Here is a 21,060-nt window from a genome sequence, read left to right as displayed (position 1 = left end):
CAAAATCTGGACAGCCTTAGCCATTTCATTTGGTGCCACATGTACCTACCAACACTGCCACATCTTTGAATCAACAAATATGCCGCATTAAGGACTTGTATTCCTTCTCCTGGGGTGGGAACCACCCCCCTCCTAAGCCACCTCAGTTTCCAGAACACGGTCATCTCCATCTGCTGGGAGTCCACAGCCCCACTCCCCGTCCCTGCATGCGGGTCCCCAAGCTCGGGAGCAGGGCTGCCCTTCCCTTGGCACCGGAGCACCGCCTTCTCTCTTTCCTTATTGACTTCCCTTTTTTTTCTTTTTATTTGGTTTAAAGCAATTTGGAGTTTAAGATAAAGTCCTTAAAGATAACTTTCTCTGCCTTTCCCTTTCTAGGTATTTGCATAGGAGTCAGAGGAGTTAATCCTGTGAGTAAAGCCTTAACATCTGCTTGTTTCTGTCCTCTGTCTGTCCCCCGGGGTCCTGAAGCACAGGCCGGACTCCAGCGCCTTTGCAGAGTCCAAGCTCCTTTGCAGTGTCCAAGCTCCCTCTGCAACAGGGCGGGGGCCTTCTTGGCACAGGAGTCTGGCTCCGGTGACGGTAGTTGCAGCCAGCCTGTAGCACAGATGTGCACTGGCCTAAGTCTTAGCGCCTGGTTGAGGCACCCGAAGTCTGCATCTCGCTCCATAGCTTCAAGTATGCAGGAAGTATCCCCTTTTCTTCCCCATAACTACCTTAATTCACACTCCAGCCCCCGCCTGGCCAACCTTGAGGGAAAGTTCATGGCTGTCACTTTTAGATGTCTTCCCTTCTCTCATGGGGTATGTCCTAGAACCTGGAGATTTTCACATACCTGGTAGGTGAGGGACTTGCCTCTGGCCTTTGGCACATCACAGTAGTGGTCTCTTGAAGCCTCAGAGCCACCAGTGGAGGCTGGAGATGTCTTGCTCAGGTCTGGCTTCCCTGAGCGCACCCCACACATGTCCTCTGGAGGGTTCTGCGCTGCCTTGCGAGCATCCAGAACATGTTAGCTATTGTTACTAGTTGGTGCCAGTGGCTAAAACCTGTAATTCTGGAAGAGCGGCAGCGATTCGAGTTAGCTGCCTGGAGCCGCTGCTTTAGAACAGGTGACCTTCAGGGGGCACTGCGAGACATCAAGGTAAGAGGCAGGTAGATGGGTTCAGGGCTCTGGAATTTGAAAGTTTAGGGTTGTAGATAGATATTTGGGAGACCTGTGACCTCAAGAAGTAGTTGAAACTTTGAGTTATGAAGAAGGTCCCCCAGGGATTGTGAGAAAAAGTAGAGGGCCAGGTGCCAGGCTCCAAATCTATTCATATCTCTGGTGACCCTTCACATGTCCCTCTGTGTCGTATGAGTATAAATATCCGTTTAGGGTCTTCACTTCAGAGGTAGTCTTATTGTTCACCGTGGTCCATAGATTTCGTTGTCTGTAATCTACTGTATTGGGTGGGCTCCTTTCCATGTGGAATTACGGACTTTAGGAAGTAAAATTAAAAACTTAGTTGAGAAGCTTTTCAGAAACAAGCCTTGTCCATCTCCTTTCTAGAGAAGTCCTTCACTGGAAACCAAGGCAGAATTCCCAGTATGTGGGGCTTGCCCAGTTCCTCCCCACCCCAATCACTAGAAATAAAGAGCAAAGTCAGTCTGAAGAATTGACTGAAGCAGAATCAGGATAGCTAGAAGTGAATGAGCTGAAACTGGAGGGAAATCCCTTTGTTCAATTTGGGTTTCAGTGAATGCTCAGCAGGCGGCTAACCCAGTTCATTAACAGAAAAGACATGGTCTTAAACGCTGCTCTCAGAAGTAAATGCCCAGAAAAACACATCACGACAACCAAAACACGCATTCCAGAAATCGTATGCTCTAGATTCGATTTAGTTTTTGTCATCAATGAAGAAGCAGATCATTTTCCCCCAAATATTTCCCCACGTATTTAAAATCATTAACCTAGAACAAATCTGTCTGCAGTGTGCCAGCCCTCATTCCTAGAAAAATGTGATATTTCTTGCTCTTCAGGAGCTCAGACACATTTGTATTTAGGGAGGTTGATGTTATAGGGCCATTTTTTACCATGTACATTTTTTTTATATAATTAACACAGTAAAACCCTTCTCTCTGATTTTGAAATCTAAATTCAGACCTGAGAAGCAGCCTGCAAGTCGCATCCTGCCAGACTCAGATGTGTTCTTTTTCTGAACTGTCTCTCCTCTGCTGTGCTAAGGTGTCCTCCACCGCACAGGATTTCCCCCAGGGCCATGCGAGCTTTCAGGTTCTCTGTGGCATTGTTAACTCTTTAAGCGTTAGACTGGTGCCCTGGTGGCAGGTGGGAAAGGCCGGGGACTTGATCTCCTCCCGGCCAGGGTTCTCCTCTTTCACTGGCGCTGCTCACATTGAACCCCTTAAGAATGAGCTCCTGTGTGAGCCCTCGAAGCCCAGGCGCATTGTTGAATTCAGAAAGGAATCGCTTTCTTGTAGTGACAATTTGAATATTTTGACAATGAAGCTAAGCTATTGCACTGCCTGGTTTGCGTACTTCATGTCATGTGCTCCCTCCCTAGTGGGGCGGAGAGCCGCCTCCTCTCTGAATTCATACGTTGGCACTGTCTGTGGGCGAGATGGGCAGGAGCAAGGGAAGAGTCATCCAGAATTTCACTCTCTTGCTTTAATGCTTTTTAAAGCCCTTTAAAAATATATATTTAAGCCACGGCTTTGGAGAAACAGATAAATGTTGAGCATTTTGAGAAGAGAGCTGGACCGTGAAGATGATTTGTGAAGTGTTTATACATGCAAAGTGAGGGGTACACTTAAAACAAATTCTCTGGATGATTCAGACGACCTGCTCACCTCCAGGTTTTTTCCTGACTTGTGACGGGTTATTTTAAAGATTTAGTTGTCTAAAATGGCCTTAGTTTTTCCCATTTTAACCTACAAGGATGTTCTTGTGCAAAATAAACAGACATAGCCTTTTTGGATCAAATTAAGAAGAGAGGCAGCCAAGTGAAAAAATCCCTTAGATAGCTCTAATTGGCTTTGTTTCGCAATAGATTTACCTTTGTACTGGGTAAGGAAATCCTGAAAAGCTTCTCACCTAAGAGGATCAACTGGTTGGAATAGTCTTAGTTGGAAGAAGCCAAGCTTTTTAATTAATGGGTGAACAGAGATACCGGTTTCCGAATGCTTACCAGGGATCAGTAGTGCAAAGCCGGCTGCAGGCTCGGCCCTGAAGACTTGGTGAAAACGTAAATCCCAGGCCCCAGTGACGCTGTGTCAACCTGTGCCAAGGATTTCCCTGGCATTCTGACGCACAGCCAGCGTTGGTGACCACTGAATTCGGAGCCTTCAGCCTTTCCACCCTGCCCATTTGATAAATCTATATGTCTATACAAAGCTTTTGTTGAAAACAAATGCCTGCTAGTTATTACTGACTTTTTTCAATTCATCATTTCAGGTTTTGTTGTTGCCTAGATTTGCATGCCTGTTTTATGGTATTCTAATACTGTTGACTTAAAAAAAACACATCGTTTCCTCTGACTGCTATTTTGAATATTTTATGTAAGCAATTGCATGGGTTTTTTGTTTTTTTTTTTTCTTTTTCTAGTTGCAGAACGCAGGGGAAAATTTCAGGTTTTTCTAATCCAGTTGTAAGTAGGACAAAGGATATAATGGAAATACTTAAAGGCCTTCTTGGGCAAGAGTATATGAAATACTGAAAATCATCTAAGTTACAACATTATGAACTTTATGACACCTTTTAAATATATCAGATGGCTCACATGGTTTAAGGCTTTCGCCATATGGTATTTCCGAGACTTTTAAAAAATTTATCTTTATTGTTGGAAGTATTACAGGTGTCCCCCTTTTTCCCCCATTGACCCCCCTCCTCCCTCCACTCCCGTCCCCTCCCTGGGCCTTCCCCGCGCTATTGTCTGTTCGTGCTGAGCTATTTTAAAGTTAAGGGCGGTAGGTCTGTTGAGGTATTGAGGATTTTAAAGTTTAAAATTAGTCTGTCACTTGTTAAAACGCATGGAAAGCAGTAGAAAATGTCCCCTGTACGTTATCAGTGGAGTGTGTGGGCTCCGGAGGGGAAGCCCCTGGCAGCGGGCTGGGGGAAATGTTTTCCCAGCTGCATTCACTGACGACCTGCGAGATCTCTTCTTACAGGCGTGAATCCCCAGACACACTTCGGAGGAGACTCCCGTGACCGCTTGAAAGCTGACGTTTCCTGTCACCCAGTAGGTATGCAAGTGACAGTCTCTTTTTAAAATTATTTCTGACCGTGCATGCTTATGAATAGCTGCTTGGACACGCATAGTAAAAGTAGTCAAGGGTGAGTGGGAGGTGCAAGGAACTTCACAAAGGTTCTGGTAGAAAATAAGAAGATATTTCTCTCTCGTCGCAAAAATACCTTAGAACAGAATTCTTAACCTTTAGAAAAAAAAAAAGCGTCCGTACACTCTGCAGCTCAGGGAATCGGAGATGCCACTGGCAATTTCCACGTCCCCTGCTGCACCCCCGCCCCAGCCCCCATAGCATCTGCAGATCCATGGACTTTTCTGCTGACAACCCTGTCAGTTCAGAAGCTTTGAGGCTGCCCTGACTACACCCCCAACTTGTATACATAGGGGGATGCCCTCCCCTTTGTGGGAGATGTTGACTGATAACCCTGAGGAAGATGCTGGTCACATACCGGTGGCACTAGGGAATCCACCTGCAGATTCCGAGGCTTTATTTGGGGGCACCACAGTAAAAGCTCCTGCTCGTGCAGACAGCTCAGCTAAGGGTGCAGGCGGGAGCAGTGCTCAGCTTAACTCAGACCCCTGGGCTGGCCTCTGGGCTCCATCGTGGTCGTCAGTAAGGATGTTCATGGAAGCGAACATTTGGGGCACTGCCTGTGTGCTAGACGCTTTGCTTAGTACAGTTCATTACTTGTAGAATCGTATTCATCAGTGCCTATGGGTGAAGATCTTAAGTCTCTGAACCCCAGTTTCCTCATCTGTTAGATGGGGATAACAATGCTTTTGCCTCTCCCTGGCTGGCAGATGGAAATTATTAGACAAAATAGCACGAGAGGGCTTTATGGGTTCAACTGAAATATATTATTGTTTTACTACGTATTACTTTGGTTCCCTTTGAAATATAATGTTCTTACAAAAGAATATTTTGATCTGTTGGCCAAGAGATTGAAATTCATCCCAACATGCCAGCGTATCTACTAGCAGCCGCGAAAGGCGCTGGCATTTCTAATGAGGCGGGGGCGGGGAATCTCGCATTGTATCTGTTCCCTGTGATTGACATGAGCAGACAGGGCGCGGTAGCCGGTAGGGTCCTGGGATGTGTCTGCCCAGTTAGTTGGCGGTGAGTCTGTGGGCTGAGGACAGGTAGGGGGTGGCTAACACACCAGGCCGTAGACACAGGAGCAGAGTGGACAGTGCAGTCACCAGGGAAGCAGGAAAGGCAGCCTGCGGGGAGACATCGCTATAGGCTACTGGGAAGGAGCAGCAAGCATGCGGCGGCGGGAGATGGGGGCTTTTTGCAGCAAGGTGCCGGCCTCCAGGGCGACTGGACCCCTGCGGATGGGCTGTGGCATGGACCACACATGTGGACGGCGAGGACAGCTCCTTGGAGTGCACATTCCTGCCCATTGAGCTGGGTTTAATTGTAATGGTTTGTTAAACAAACAAAGGACCCAGAGCTGTGAATAGGGGAGAGAAAAGACTTCAGGTGAAAAGGAGAGGAGGCCCTGCTCGCTAGCGTCCGCTCTTTTTAAGCTTTCTCCCCCATTTCCGTGACATTCCTCTCTTCCTTTCAGAGAAGCCAGCGCAGGAACTTGGAAAAGTGGCCTTGTGTCTCTAATGTCATTTCCTTTGAAGATGGAAACCTGATGAAATGTTTACCACCTTCAAAAGAAATTAAAAACTGGGGTCATCCTGAAGGATAAATATTTACATTTAAGTCCTAAATATAAACCTTTTTATATTTCAAACTAAGTATTTCTGGATGAACTCTTTGCGTCATTTGAACTTACATACGTGACATGGGACGGCAAAGAGAACATTCCCACTGAGGCATCGGTAGTACTGTGTCTAATAAACGAGGCCTGTGGCCTCCGAGGACGGCTTCGGAGGAAGGGGATTGTGCGGGGGACCTGGGCAGCAACTTCACTTTCCCTTCTTAACTGTACACAGCTTATAGTAAAGTTAGTTCTGGATGCTCATCCATTGGCAGAGCTTGAAAAGCAATAAATAGTGTTGTCATTTAAAACTGCCAGTTACATTTGTGTCCACTTGGGTAATCAGATTTGGTCTCAGGCTTGTCAAAAAAGACCATTTAGAGTTTCAGAGTAGTCCTTTCCGCTGGGCTGTGCCCTGGGGCAATGAAGCTGTCCACGGGGGAGGGGTAAGCGATTCCTTGAGCTGTTTTCTTGTGTAAAGCAATCTGTCGATGAACTGTCCTCACTTTCACTGGCTCCCGATTCCCTATAGGTAACCCCAGATTCCTCTCCTGGGGCGTGGGGCCTTGTGGGTTCGGGGACAGCCCCCTCTCCAGGCCTCCCTGTACTCACACCTGCGGTCCAGCCAGACTGGACCCCGAGATCCCTGCTGCCCTGTGCTTTGTGTCTCTGCTTTTTTATGTTCTTCTGTCTGCCTGAAATGCACGCCCGTCCACCTGGTGCACTCCTAGGCTCAGCCTAAGTTCTCATTGTCAAAACTTAGAAAATACAGAGAGTCAAAAAGGAAACACAGAGAGAAGTTATCTCTAACTTCACCCCGAGATACTTCGTTGACTGTATTTTTCTCTGCACTTTCAGGCCTTGTTTTGTTTGTTTAGAGGCACTGTTGTTTTAGGATCAAACAGCCCACCTTTGAGTTTTTAAATTTCCTTCGAGAGATGTTTGACTCACGAATCTGGCTTCCCGTCTCCGATGAGACTGGTCTGCTTTTCTTGTTACTTTTCTCAGCTGAGCCTTTACCCTCACACACTTCCTGGGAAGGACCCGGGCCTTTCTTTTCCCTAGAATGCTAACCGTATTAGGACAATGGGCCCTGCTGCTAATTAGGTAGTTTTGGTTCCTCCGTGCCCTACTCTTAGAGTCCCAGGAAAAGAGATCACGGCTGTCAGCTATAGAAGCCTCCCCTAAAAGAGCCCAAAGGCCAGTGGCTGAGGATTTGTTGGGAGGGAGGAGGGGGATCTATTTTCAGATGTCACAAAGGAATAGTCCCCATCACTGACTTTAATGACTAGAAAATCTTCTCCTAATTCCAAAGGCTCTTGTCTGGGTTTCGGCTCGCTGCCCCTCACCCCCACCGTGCTACCTAGAGTTCATTAATAGTCTCCTTACAGCAAGGTCCTTTCCATTTCAGCAGACCCAGCTCTGGGCTCCACACACACTTTGTTTGCTTGTTTGTGGACATTTGATATTCCTTCCTAAATGTTTATATTTAAAAATATAGTGTGTGTGGCGGGGAGAGGAGGCCTGTGGAAGATTTAAGAATCTATAAAGAGGCCTGCCCTCCCCTGCCTTTCTCTCTCCCCCACTCTCCCCCCCAGAGCACGCCCCCTAAAATCTTTTCCAGTGTACTTTCCTAAGCTCCAGGGACCCTTCTTTTGCCTCTGTTACTTGCTGCTTTAGCCCATTTCTTCTATGGCTCACTCTTACTACCTCTGTAACTTTGTAAATAAGCTTTCTCTTATAATTTGAAAAAAATAAATCTGTAAATATGCTTCCTTCCCTCCTTTCTGCAGGGTGGGGTTAATGCCAACCAACCCATCCTGTGGAAGCCCTCTGGTGGCCCTCTCCAGGGATCCAGCTGTGCAGACCCCCTGCTTCCACTCTGTGTGGAGGGAAGGGCTGGGAGCTTAGGGACCTCTTTCAGTAAAGGCCCCTGCCGTGAAGGGTCCTGGCTCCGGCGTCCTTCCACATTGGTAGCGTTGACTTCTGTCTGCTGTGGCTCTTTGAGGCTCACGTGCCTGGGCTTCTGCCTTTTCCATTGCTTCTGAGGGCTTCCTCCCATTCCAGTTCTGTTGTTACACTCCACCTACTTCTACCTCTTCCCTTCCCACCTTCCTTGTTTCCCCTCCATGTAGACTGGAGTGGCGAGCGTGGCTATTAAATAGGTTAAGTATCATCTTCAGTCGGCTCAACATATTCAAACAAAGAAAGGCTCCCACCTGTCAAAAGCCCACCTTCTTTCAGTAGATTTTGAGCTGTTGGGGTCTTGCTGTGTACTCTCACCAGTTAGAAATTAGTTTGGAACATCTTATCAAGTTTTTTTTTTAGTGCAAACTTAATTCTCATTTTTGTGTGTTTTTTTAAATCACCATTAACTTGTTGCTACACTGTCTTACCCAAGAGGAACTGGGGGAATTTGGAGGCGAAGGCTTCTCCTGTCCTTGGGGCCTCTGAGACTTGCATGTCCCCACAGGCCTGCTTCCACCCTGTTCCACAATGCAGTGTAGATATCCTAAGGGAGGACCAGTCTAGCTGCAGCCTGCCGTAAAGAAAACAAATTCCTCCTTCCCCCAGGACAGCCCACTTTACAAACCACTCTGGGTTGATCATGTGAGCTTGCTGACAGGGTCTGAGGCCACCCATGTAGGGCTCAGTACTTTGTAGAGTCCCTTACAGAAGCAAGTGACATCTACTCCCCTGAAGCGAGACAGCATGAGAGCATCGGTTGCTCTGTTGGGCTACAAGAGTCAGCTCGTCCATGCTGTAGGCCTCCCCGCTGGCCCGGGGGCCCCTTAGGCACCGGGACACTCAACATATCCAAAGGGGAACTTTGAACATCAAGGCCGTGCTGGATTGTTCTTCTGGCTCTCATCCTTCCCTTCCCTGTCGGCCATCCTGTCACCTCTTTTCTCTAACCTAAGCCAAGTTCTAATCTAACTACTCTGTTTACTACTCTGTCATTTCAGCCTGCTCTCTAGGCCTGCTTTTCAGGCCACTGTTATCTCTTCCGAGATATGGCAGAAGCCAAAATGCTCTCCCTCCCCCTGGTCCCACCGCTCTCCAGTGTAGCTTATACGTCGCTGCCATAATTATTGTTAAGAAGTAGAATCTGACAAGTCTGTTGCTTATCATGGGCTCTGTCGCCTGGCCCCCTGGTCATCGGTGTTCGGTCGTCCTTGCCCCTTGTGACCTGGCTCCTCTGTCTTCTGGTTCTGTGGGGCTTAGAGCCCTGTGCTCACGCCTTTCCCACTGCTGATCTTTCCCGTTGCGACTGTTTTGTGGGCTCCCCACCTGCCTCACTCCACCTCCACATAAATGCCGAGTTAGTGGTTCGTAGGTTAGTCATCTCCTAAAGCATTACAACAACCCCCCCTCCCCCTTCTCCTAGTGGGATGGAGCCAGACATCCCTAACCCTTCGTGACCGGCCTCTGCCTCTCTCTCCAGCCTGTTTGTCCGCACTGTCCCCATACTCGCGCCCTGTCCAGGTCATGCCCAACTCCTTATTGTCAGGAGCCCTGTGTTGGTTCATTCCCTTGGCCCGAAAGACCACTTCTCCCTCGAAAACCGGCCAAACTCGCAGGCTCAGCTGTGACTCTGGATTCCCCATGAAACCTCTCTTGATGTCTCAAGCAAGAGGTGGTCACTCCTTACACAACCGCATTTTTACCTTTCTAGGCGTACCTGTCTATAGAGCAATTGAAAGGAGTCATGTCTGTAACTTCCTGAGGAAGCGCGTCCTTGAAGGCACATGTCCTGTCCCCAACTCTAGTCCTATGTGTGGCCTCTTTCCCTTTGTTGGTTTTGCCTGACTTTCTATTTTTGCCAAGCTAGTTGGTTTAAAAATTGAATTTTATTGCAGTGTGTTCAGGTGGTGGGGTGTGTGAAAGAAAACAGAAAATGTCAGATGTAGTAAGCGTGTGACAAAAAGGAAAAAAAAGCAGGGAAAGGGGACATGGGAGTGCCAGGGGTAGGAGTTGGGTTGGTCTGGGACTGAAGAGGCTAATGAGGGCTGGAGTCTCGCCAGCCAAGCACAATGCCGAGGGAAGGCCCACAGAGTACAAGCACAAGGGCTGAGATTTTAATGATGGACCCAGAACTCTGCCTCTCTCTAGGATATTAATGATCGTTGGTTTGAAGTTTTCTCAATAGAGGCCTTTTTAATTCTCTCCTTTAGCCTAGTTGCTTTTTTGTATTTGTTCTGTGTCAGTTTTTCTCCTGCTTTCTGGTGATCCTGGGCTGCCTACTGATTGAGGAGAGCGGAGCCATTAAAAAGCTGACGTCAGCTTTGTGTTCTTAGACGGGGCTAGTTGGCAAGGGCTTTGCTGTGCGCAGGGCAGGTAAATCCTGGGGACGCCATTTGTCCTTGGCGGTAGCTCCTTTCTCTTGGGCTGGTCAACTTTCCAGAGAAGACTCCGTCAGGCTCCTGAGCTGCTTCAATCATAGGAGGGGTAACGTCTCCCAGGCTGTTGAGTAAATTGCTCTGGAGGGAACATAGAAGAGCCTTTTGTGGAGGCAGGGTCTCACCGAACACATTTTCTAATTCCCCCATGGTTGTAGTGATCTCAGAAACCGAACTGCCATTGTGTCAATGGGGACAATGGAAATAGAAGCCAGAAGTCATGGTTTATTTTGAGGTTGCTGTAAAACATTTGTCCCCCCGTTAGATGATTGGGGACGCCCTGGAACTACAGCTGTGCTCTGGCCCCTCCCTCTCCCATCGTATACTCTCAGCCCGCAGGGAACACAGTCCTTCCTGGCTGTTGCCATATATATATGTTCTTATTCCTATCTGATCCTCTCTCCTCCCTAAAATAATCAGCACGAACAGAATGAAGCAGATGGCACAAGCCTTCTTTGGCATCCTGGCAGATCTGCATCACTCAGTCAGTATTTTTAGAATCAAGGGGATTGAAAATCATGCCCTGAGATGTTTTGGGGGAAGACTTACTATCTCTCTGTGGCGACAGGTGTTGAATGTTACTGTACTGAAGACTCATACGCATTCTGTGCGTCGAGTCACAGAACAGGCTGATTATGGTCAGGACCGTCCCTTTGTCAGTTCCCCGCTAGGATTGTTGGTGGTTTGCCAGATAATAGAAAGTTAATCACAAGTCTGTTTTAAAGATGTGGCCACAAAGCGCGTCAGGTTTCAACCAAAGATTGGAATCAGCAGCAGCCAGCCAGCTCGCTCTGGTCAAGTACGTGGTGATGGGAGATGTTGTATTACCCTCACGGTTTATTTTTTAAAAATAGCTGGGCTTTGATCCTTGGCCACAGTGAATTTATAGTCTGTTGGGAAAGATTATCTTTGTAGAAGTTTGTGATTATATCAGGAAAATCATACAAATATTTAGATTTGAAGGTCCGTATTAATGAAATACACAGTTACAGTGCATGAGATAACTCTTTGTGAATTTTAATTCGTCATGTAAAAAAGACTTCCTGAAGAAATTAACGTTTACTATCATATAATTAATTCAGTTCAACATCTGAGGTGTATTTAACACACAGATCTAAAACTCAGAAAGATAAAGTCTTGGGAAAAGACATTTATGAAGTTAAATAATTTAACTGACTTGACTTTCTGTAGTTCTTTGGGCGAGAGTTCAGTGGGGGAGAAAGAGTTGGAGGGAATGCGCCTCCCATGTAAGTGAAATGTGGCCATGTCTGAAACTCCCTGGGTATGGATTTGCCATCATTGAAGGCCCCAGAGAAATGTAGGTAGTGCTGTCCATGACTGTTGGACTCTAGGAAAGTGGCTGGAGATTGGATCTGGGAAAACTTTATTAATGCCAAAGGGCAGGCACCTCTTATTTTAATCAAACAATCTTCTGGGTGACTAGTGCTATTTTGGGTTCAGCCATGGAGACAAGGAGATGAGTTTCACACTTCAGACTGTGTGTACATTTTGATCATTTTGACAGACCTGGGAAGAACCCAGAGCGGTTTCGAGTGAATGAGCTGAGCATATTTCAGGGTGATCATCAGCTCTCTGCCTTTTATAGCCGGGCCCGTCTGAGCCAGACTTAGGCTGGAGGAGTAGACACATCATGAGACCTGGCAGCAAGAACTCGGCCACACAGGGTAGGATTCCTGGAAGGAATTACTTTGTGGCCAGCATTGTTGGGGATGCTTCAAAGCAGGGCCTCAGGCACGAACTCGGTTACTGGGAGGGAACGGAGTTGGGGAGAGGGATCTGGGCAGAGCCAGGACAGGGGTTCAGCTCCAGTCCCCACACTTAGACCAGAGGAACAGGGTGTGCGAGCTGCCCTCAGAAGGCTTGGTGCCAGGATGCTGGCTGAGCGCGTATGCCTGGCTTTGGATCGGGGCCGAGCTCCGGGTCGGAGTGTGCGCGTCAGTCCTGAAGGTTGCCGCAGGTGGGCGGGACCGCGAGGGTGTCTGCCCGGTGCCGGCTCCTGTGAACTCGGTCCAGACACTAAACCTCTGAGCTGGCGGGGGGAGAACACAGAAGTTCACTGCAGCTTTTGCAGGCTGACATAGCTAAAGATGCTTGAACTATCATTATAAAGTTTCATCGAGTTAGGCTCCAGCGTTCCCATCTGAAAGTACCTGAAAACGTAAGGAAAGATGAACTTTCCACAACGCAGAGCAACTCAGACTTGGCAGTAAACGCACAGCCGCAGGGCACAGACTCCTCGAAGACCTGCTGTGATTGTTCCCTTGGCCATGAGTGCGCTGAGTCCTTGACAAAGTACAGAGAGGGCTGGCCTGTGTACAAAAGCTCCTCCAGTGTGTTTAATGTAAGCATATAGTACGCTAATTGGCACTTGAGAGGTTAGCGTCCCCTGCCTGGGAATCTCTCTCTCTGGAACAGCACAGGCCTCCAGGTAGCCAGGCTTATGCTAAGTGTTGTTCGTGACGCCACCCCAGACTCTTAAGGCTCCTCAGATGATGGTCAGTTGGTAGAAAAAGAAGAGCCAGGTTTTCAGGGACTTTGCCTGGGCTGGAAGGGTGGTAATAATTTGGGTTTGAGACCGTTGAGGTTGAAAAGTCAGTAGGCCCACCTCCTAGAAGTGGCCGGCCAGCAGGAGCCGTGGTCCTCCGGGGTGGGGCTGGGGAATGAGGAAATGCCTCCACAAACAACAGGGGGAGAGGTTACTAAAAACAGTTTACTAGAGGATGGTACCTACACGTTTCAGGGCAGCCTGAGCTGTCTCCCAAACCGCCGTCAGTTTTGTTTCCCTGGGAGTATGTTCTCCCCTCCAGAGGCGCAGGGGTGTATTAAACTGGCCTTTTTCGCATTTTGTTTACATCATAGAGCTGAGCCCTTCTGCATGGTAAACTTACAAGCAAATGAACTTAGACGTATACAAATGATTTCGTCTCAGCCCCTGGAAGTTTAAACAGGTGTGATGAACAACATATGTGATGCTGACAGTGAGTGGAGAGGAATAGCCCCTGGTTTGAATAAGCAGGGATGACTGGGTTCTGTACCAGTGAAACACTCAAACACCAGTTTGTTTCAGTTGGTCAGCTGAGCTCACACTGACCTAAGCTCGTGTCTGAAGCAGAGTCTGTGGAAATAGCCGCCTCTCTCACAAGGAGAGTGTGCGGGACTCCTTGCCACCCGGGAGCAGCACAGGCAGGGGCATTTCTATGCAGGAGGGCCTCTTAGAGCACCCGGGGAGGAGCGGGAGGAGAGCTGCCTTGGAGCCCTCCAGGGGATCACATGGAGTCTGGGCAGCTGGTTCTGAACGGAGGGGGAGGAGAAGCATTGCTTTCCAACAGCTAATGCAAGAAAACGGTTTCTCTTCTCTCCACAGAGTCTGGTGACCCAGGACTAGCCCTGGCTCCAGTGATACAGATTTCCTTTCTCCTGGAATCTCATCTGCGCCCGATACCGCTCTTAAAGTAGGCTGTGGGACAGCAGGAAGCAGAGCTAGTGACCCAGAGAGGCCCAGGTCAGAGTAGAGCCGGGCCCAGGACACCGCCTTTGCCCGGGGCTGGGGCTGGGGCTGGGGTTCAGCGGGGTGGCTCTGCCGATGGGCTCAGCACTAACCTTCCCCTTGTGCTTAACTGGCTCAGCATTTTGTCAGTGCGCCTGAGAAGGAAGGTGTGAGAACAGCACCCATGGCTGCCTACCCCTGCCAGGTGTGTGGCCAGACGTTCCTTACGCTGGAGAAGTTCACTATCCACAGTTACTCCCACACCAGGGAGCGACCCTTCAAGTGCCTGCATCCAGAGTGCGGCAAGGCTTTTGTTTCCAGATATAAATTGATGAGGTGAGAGGCTTTAGAATCGAGTATGTGCTTTTACGTGGCTTTGCTGGTCCTCAGACCAAACACTGCAGGGGAAAAGGGACGCAGAACGCGGGTATATCACAGCCGGAACGCGGTCTCCAGGGATGACTGTAGCTGAATGGGCAGCTTTGCCAGGCCGGCTCAGTTCATGCTTTCAACAAGTGTGTCTTGTGCTCCTGGAACAATATGCCCCATCTGAGAACAGAAAGACCCACGGCTGGGGAGACAGTGCACACACAGACTCCTCGAGTTAAAATGCAGTGAACATTCCCCCTGCCTGGGGAGATCCGGGGAGGCTTCTCAGAGGGGCACCACGTTAAGCCGGGACCTGAAGAATGAACAGGAGGTAGACGGCGGGGAGGTTCTGGGAAAGCCCTGAGCCTTGGCCCTGAAGCCCACGTGTGCAGAGGGTGAAGGAGGAACAGGGTGAGGCTCACAGTGGAGGCAAGAAGGAAGCAGCTCCCAGCAGGCCCAGCCGTGCACTGTTCCCGAGGCTTGGTTTTATTCTGATGAGTCTAAGCGGCGAAGAACATGATTTGATTAGGACGCTGGAGTCACGGCCCTGGCAGCCATTTGGAGAATAGAGAAGAGGCAAGTAGGCTGACTTGAAATGTCATAATGGTCCAGGTACGGGCACTTGGAGGCTTGTCCCGGTCCAGACACTGAGGATGCAGAGGAGGGAGCACCTCCGAGCATAAGGTTTCGGAGCAGTTACTCCACTCGGGTCTAAAAGCCACCCTAACCACTGGAAATCTGGGGGGTACGCAGACGTGGAGTGTGTCCACTAATCAGACTTTCGAAAGCATCCACGATGCAGTGAGGGATAAAAACCACTGTTTTAGCAGATTTTTTTAAAAATAGTACGTTTTGTTTAAATTATTTCCTGAGTGCCTGTTAAGAAAGAGGAGATGGACATAGGAGATGTAGCTTCTGCCTCCAAAGGGTTCTTACACCGTAGGAAAGACAAAACACAATGTCGGTGGGAGCTGCTCAGCACCCGTCAACCGTGACTGCTGCGTGCCGCCCCCACCGACGGGCGCTTCCCCCGATGCCTGTCACAGATCACGTAATTACAATAAGCTAACATTTAAAATGAGGCTATGAATGCTTACGTTTTTAAAAATTCAGATGTGTTCTGGACCTAGGCCACTCTCCGTTGCCGTAGGTGTAAGTCTTGAGCACCTACTGCGTGCACCTACTTTGCTGCCGAGGCTTCCCGTTTCGCGACAGGCCCCTCCCGTCCTCGCTCAGACGCGGGAAGCGGCGCCGGCTCCGCCACGCCACGAGGAGGGCACTGTGACCGTGGGCAGGGACGCGTGTAGGAGGTGGAGCTAGCAGACTACGGAACGACAGGAATTAGGCGGGATTACCGTGGTAAACCGCACTGAGGAGGCGTCTTAAGCAGTATTGAGGAGGTGGTAGTTCTCAACAAGGGAAACAGCTTGTTGGGTTGAGAGTGAAGTGAGCTGGAAAAGGGGAGCAGGGTCCCCGGTGCAGGGTCCGCCTCTCCGGCCCGAAGCAGCGGCCCGAGAGCAGAGCCGTGGCGGACGGCAGCCGCTGCGGGGTTGGCGTGGTAATGGCAGCTTTCCATCCCGCTTCCCTCCGCCGCAGCACACGCTCCATTTTCTAAGCAGAGGCTGAGGGAGAAAACAACTGACTCGCTTACGAGAAGCGAGAACATGGGTCCCAGTGCAGCAGACGGTGAGAGCAGTTAGAGGCACGACAGCTGTGAAAACGAGCCTCTCTGAAATTTTAAAGATGACAAACTCGGGGTTCCCTTATATCACTGAGTTTTTTAAAACCAAGAGTTTAAGTTTTAGGAATTCAGCGGAACTATGATGGAAATGAAATTGTGGTCGTTTTCCAAACCTAACGTGTGCTTTACAAGTACAAATATAAAATAGCTGCTTGGAAATTCCAGCTTGCCTGGGATGACTGTGGTTTGTCCCTGAAGCTGTGAAACATGTACAACCGCTGCGAGGAGTAGCACCGTGGCCCTAGAGAAAGTCCTTTGGGATGTTGCCAGTGAAATTACCAGGGATCTTCAGGGACTGGGTGAAGGGCTGTACCGGGGGGTCTTGAGGAAGTGGAGACGGGCTGGGAGAGAGCCGACAGGAAAGTATCGATAGAGGAAACCAAGACGAAAGCGTGACGATCTCCCGGGAGGCGCGGGGTCCAGGGCACAGGTGCTAGGGCTGGCATTCTGGGGCCAGTTCCACGCTCTCTCTGAGGTTAAGGATAGACTTTTTAGTTCATGTCTATGGCCTGACCTTGTCCAAATCAATACAGACCAAGCAGGAATTGTATTAGAAAGAAGAACCTAAGAGTGGGGGGTCCTGGGGTTCTGCTACCAGGCAAATTGAGTCACTTTGGAGATTCAGGAATTTTCAGTGCACAGAATACCCGTTTAACCCCTTTCTGAAAAATACTTTTCATGATCATATATTTTTAAATACTTGTATATGCTTAGCAGTCTCTTCGCACACATTAGGAAAATATGTACCCAAACCATGTTCTTACAGGTGCGAAACTGCATCCTGTCCTCAGTAGCGCCTGTTTCTCTATTATGACATTTTATGTATGTGTAGAGTCTGGAAACTTCAGAAGATTATTTAAAACTGAAAACAATTTCTTATACCGCCACCTAGAGAAAGCTGCTGCTGACATTTTAATAGTTTCTATACCCCCCATTCGCCTCTTAAAACCCGAGTCCATTGTGCAATTCTCCCTTCTGCCCCTAGACACATGGCTACCCACTCGCCCCAGAAGTCTCACCAGTGCGCCCAGTGCGAGAAGACCTTCAACCGCAAAGACCACCTGAAGAACCACCTCCAAACCCACGACCCCAACAAAGTGGCCCACGTGTGTGAGGAGTGTGGTAAGAAGTACCACACCGTGCTGGGCTACAAGAGGCACCTGGCCCTGCACAAGGCCAACAGTGGCGACCTGGCCTGCGGGGTCTGCTCCCTGGAGCTGGCGAGCACAGAGGTGCTGCTGGAGCACCTCAAGTCGCACGCCGATGAAAAGCCCCCCGCGGCGACCAAGCTGAAGAAGCACCGCTGCGACCACTGCGAGAGATGCTTCTACACCCGGAAGGATGTCCGGCGCCACATGGTGGTCCACACAGGCTGCAAGGACTTCCTGTGTCAGTTTTGCGCCCAGAGATTCGGGCGCAAAGACCACCTCACCCGCCACACCAAGAAGACGCACTCGCAGGAGCTGATGAAGGAGAGCCTGCAGGCCGGAGAGTTCCTGAACGCCTTCCACACCATCGCCCCCCAGTTTCAGCTGAAGGCGGCCGCTCTGGCTCCGTATGCTCTAGGAGTAGGGGCTCCTGTGCAGAATGGGCTTGTAGGGAGCTTGCCAGCTGAGGTGCACGGCCTCAATCCTGCAGAGCCACCCTGCCAGGCTGTCCCACCACTGCCAGAGCCCCTGGTGCCTCTGCACCCCATGGCACCTCCGAGCTCCCCCCCTCAGCCCCTCCAGAATCACAAGTATGCCACTTCTACCTCATACCCACTGGCAAACCTGCCTATCAAAGCAGAAGGATTCTGCAACATCAATTTGCTGGAGGACTTGCCTCTGCAAGAGCCTCAGTCACCTCCCAAGCTGAACCCAGGCTTTGACCTGGCTAAGGGCGGCGCTGGTAAAATAAACCTGCCCAAGGAGCTGCCCATAGATGCTGTGAACATAGCAATACCCGCCTCTCTGGATCTTTCCCCTCTGCTGGGCTTCTGGCAGCTGCCACCGCCGCCTGCCCAGAACGCCTTTGGGAACAGCCCCCTGGGCCTGGGGCCTGGGGAGCCCCTGCCGCACAGGCTGGGCTGCCTGGGGCCGCAGCAGCAGGACGCCCCGCTGGCCGTGAGCACCATGAGCCTGGGCCAGCTGGCGCTGCCTCCCCTGCCGCATGTTTTCCCCGCGGGCACTGGTTCCATCCTGCCCCACTTCCATCACGCGTTCAGATGAACGGCTTACAAAGCCCACTTTTCTTATTCTGGAGGGTGACTGAAGGAGCATTTTAAGGTTTTAAGGAGCATTTTAAGGTTTTAAGGAGCATTTAAAGTTTTAAAAAGCATTTGAAACGTCAGTTATAATACAAGGAAAGATTTGGAAAGCAGGCCTGGGATTGGGGCTTATTCAGTAGCGATGGCTGGCTTGATAAGAGTTGTAGAACCGCGTGTATCGTGCCAATCTGCCCTGAGTATTCACGCTTTGTACCAAATGTAATCAGCAAGTATTCTTTAATGGAACTGCAACTAGCTAGTGTCATAATCGACACCCACACGAGGGCCGCTGTGTATCGTCGTTTGTCAAATCGAGTTGAATCGTAAGCCATGATCGTAACGATGTTAATGAAAGAACTTTATGTGGCTCTGCCTAGTGAGGGAACTATGGAAAGTTTGGATTTCTCCAGAATGGGAGAATTTCTTTTTCTTTTTTTTTTAAATACGAAAATAACCTTTATATTGCATATTATACTAGTCTGTGTATCTTCTTTCAGGGATCTTTCTACCTTTCGGGGTTGGGTGTAGTTTAGTGACTATTGCCATAGCCAACCTGTAGTTTTATAGAAACAATTACTTGTGGAATAGTAGACGCCTCATTTTAAACAAGCATTTTAAATGTAGTTTGAATATTTTCCACAAGATGCTACAATGTGAGTTATTGCTTCATTTATCTTAAAGACTAAACTGATTGTCAGTTATGTCTGACAGAAAAAAAAAAAAAAAAATCACTGTGTAACCAAGTTAAATGGTAAAATAATCCAGCGTCAGTCAAAATAAGCATTTTGCTGACTTTAATGTTGATTATATTTTTAACAGGAATTTAAGAAATATTACTGGAATTTTTAAAGATATATATCTATATTAAACAAGAATTTTCTTTACTCTCTTTGGCTTAAAGTACTACTCTGCTTAAGTATATTTTTAATCACCAATAAATAGAAGCATTTAAAGATTTATCATGTTAAGTCAATATTAGTTTTATTCAGAAAGAATAACATTTTGCAATGTAACTATAATCTATGTAATCTCTCTCTTGAATTTGATATCTAATGAGTTTTGAGAATATGCAACCTAATCTTTTTTAAAAGCTTTGTCTTTTGTGTTTAGAGGCTTTCTATATGAAGATATATCTTACATATAATAAACTTTACATATCCTGACAATGGCGTGTTTGATTTTTTACAGCTACACCGCCTACCCACCCGACCTAGACACACATTCCCAGCTCCCTCGCTGGCTCCCTCATGCCCCCTCCTGGCCATTGCTTCCCCACAGAAACTACTAGTCTGACCTCTATTCAGCATCTACTAGAAACCAACTTTTTTGAGTAGAATTATGACTTAAGATAGAAGCTTGCGTGTGTTGGCTAAATTCACAACACTAAGAGCTTATTTCTAAAAATTACTGTATAAAATTCTGAATCCTTCTATGTTACAAACTTATTTCTGACATACAGGTCAGAATACTAGCTACTGAAGTTGAGTCTGCCCTGGGCCAGTTCTACAGTGGTGGTTACCATTCATTTCTAGCGTGAGTTAGAAATTTATTTATTCCTTAGTGTGATTTCTTCACAAAGTATTCCCCACCCCGAAATCCAACAAGCCTGTTTATTTTTGTTTGTTTTACCTCTAAATAAGCGGCGGGGGGTGGGGGGGTGGGGGGGTGGGGGGGGGGGTAGAGAAAGGGAAGCCTTGAGTTCATTTGCTCATCAAAGAAGCCCAAGTACCACATGATCTCACTCCTATGTGGAATCGAATGCACAAAATAAACTGACAAACGAAATAGATCCAGACACATGGAAGCATGGAACAGACGGACGAATCTCGGAGGGAAGGAGGGGGGCAGAGTTTAACCAGAGAGCTTAAATGCATATATGCATAACCCATGGACACACACAACAGTGGGGTGAAGGCCTGGGGAGGGGCGGGAATGGGGAGGGGGGAGTCAATGGGGGGGGAGAAGGGGGACATCCATAATACTTTCAACAATAAAGATAAATGAAAAATAAATAAAAGAAGCCTATTAGCCAAATGTGAGAAACCTTGGCTTCCAGCCCTTGCCAGTGCTGGACAGTAAAGGGCCAGAGGCGTCTCAGGAAAGCTACCTGGGGTGGGGCTGTCACTGTGGAACGGTTTAACCTGGGGGCAGGAAATAAGACAAAGGGACGCCGGTTACCTTGTCGGTGGAATTCCAGGCTCTGGGACGTTAAGTCAGCTCCCATAGCCCCTCACCTCTCCGAGGAAGGCAATCTCCTGGAGCGAGAGGGAGAGGAGCGGCTCACCTCGGCTAAATCCCCTCAAGATCTATTTACAGAAGCGTCCACAAATACTTTCACCTGGCCCAGCAGCCCTCAGTTCCAGGACATACACCTGGGTTTCCTGAGCATGAAACATGGTATCTGGCCCCCAAACACCGATCCCGGGCATTTCAGATGTGCTGTGTTTGCTGCATTACCCGTGGGAGTAGCTTGGGGGTTCTCCTACTTAAATTTAGGCAGGAAACGTGGCTTTTGGTTCCTAATTAAAATCCCCGAGTTTAAGAAGAAATAAAAATTATTAGATTAAAATGCACGAGTTAGGTATAAATGACTCTACAAAAAGAGTTTATTAAGCCCCAAGGCAACAAAGAAAGATAGTTGGGATGCCACCTCCCCACAGAGCCGCCTACACCAGCGGTGAGATGAACAGCTGGCTTCTGATTGGGCCACGCCCGATACGTGGCTTGAGGCGGCAGACACGCTTCCCCCCGGGTGGGACGGTTACTGTAACCCGTTCCCGCCACTGCAGTGTCCCCCCAAAGCAGCTGTGTGCCCTGGTGTGTGAGACAATTCTACACGGTATA

General features: G+C 48.7%; 1 protein-coding gene across 8 annotated transcripts in view; it reads left to right on the top strand.

Annotated features, from left to right (window-relative positions):
* PLAGL1 (PLAG1 like zinc finger 1) overlaps positions 1-19,382 on the top strand; it is a 69,450-nt gene extending 50,068 nt beyond the window's left edge. For 3 of the 8 annotated variants that reach the window (XM_016223951.2, XM_087817667.1, XM_016223950.2), the window contains exons 5-9: positions 376-407; positions 4,162-4,236; positions 13,736-13,873; positions 13,998-14,194; positions 16,954-19,382. In XM_016223951.2, the coding sequence (XP_016079437.1) occupies positions 14,043-14,194; positions 16,954-18,178 (1,377 nt within the window). In that variant the 5' untranslated portion in view covers positions 376-407; positions 4,162-4,236; positions 13,736-13,873; positions 13,998-14,042 and the 3' untranslated portion in view covers positions 18,179-19,382. Of the gene's footprint in view, positions 1-375; positions 3,642-4,161; positions 4,237-13,230; positions 13,320-13,735; positions 13,874-13,997; positions 14,195-16,953 lie in introns of all 8 variants that reach the window. The other 5 variants (XM_087817670.1, XM_087817669.1, XM_087817671.1 and 2 more) reach the window with 5 other exon arrangements.
* The last annotated feature ends 1,678 nt before the right edge of the window (positions 19,383-21,060 follow it).

This window comes from Miniopterus natalensis, chromosome 5 (assembly GCF_054644295.1).
Source record: "Miniopterus natalensis isolate mMinNat1 chromosome 5, mMinNat1.hap1, whole genome shotgun sequence".
Taxonomy (NCBI): Eukaryota; Metazoa; Chordata; class Mammalia; order Chiroptera; family Miniopteridae; genus Miniopterus; species Miniopterus natalensis.
Note: the sequence above shows the minus strand (reverse complement) of the source record. Positions and strands in the feature narration are given on the sequence as shown.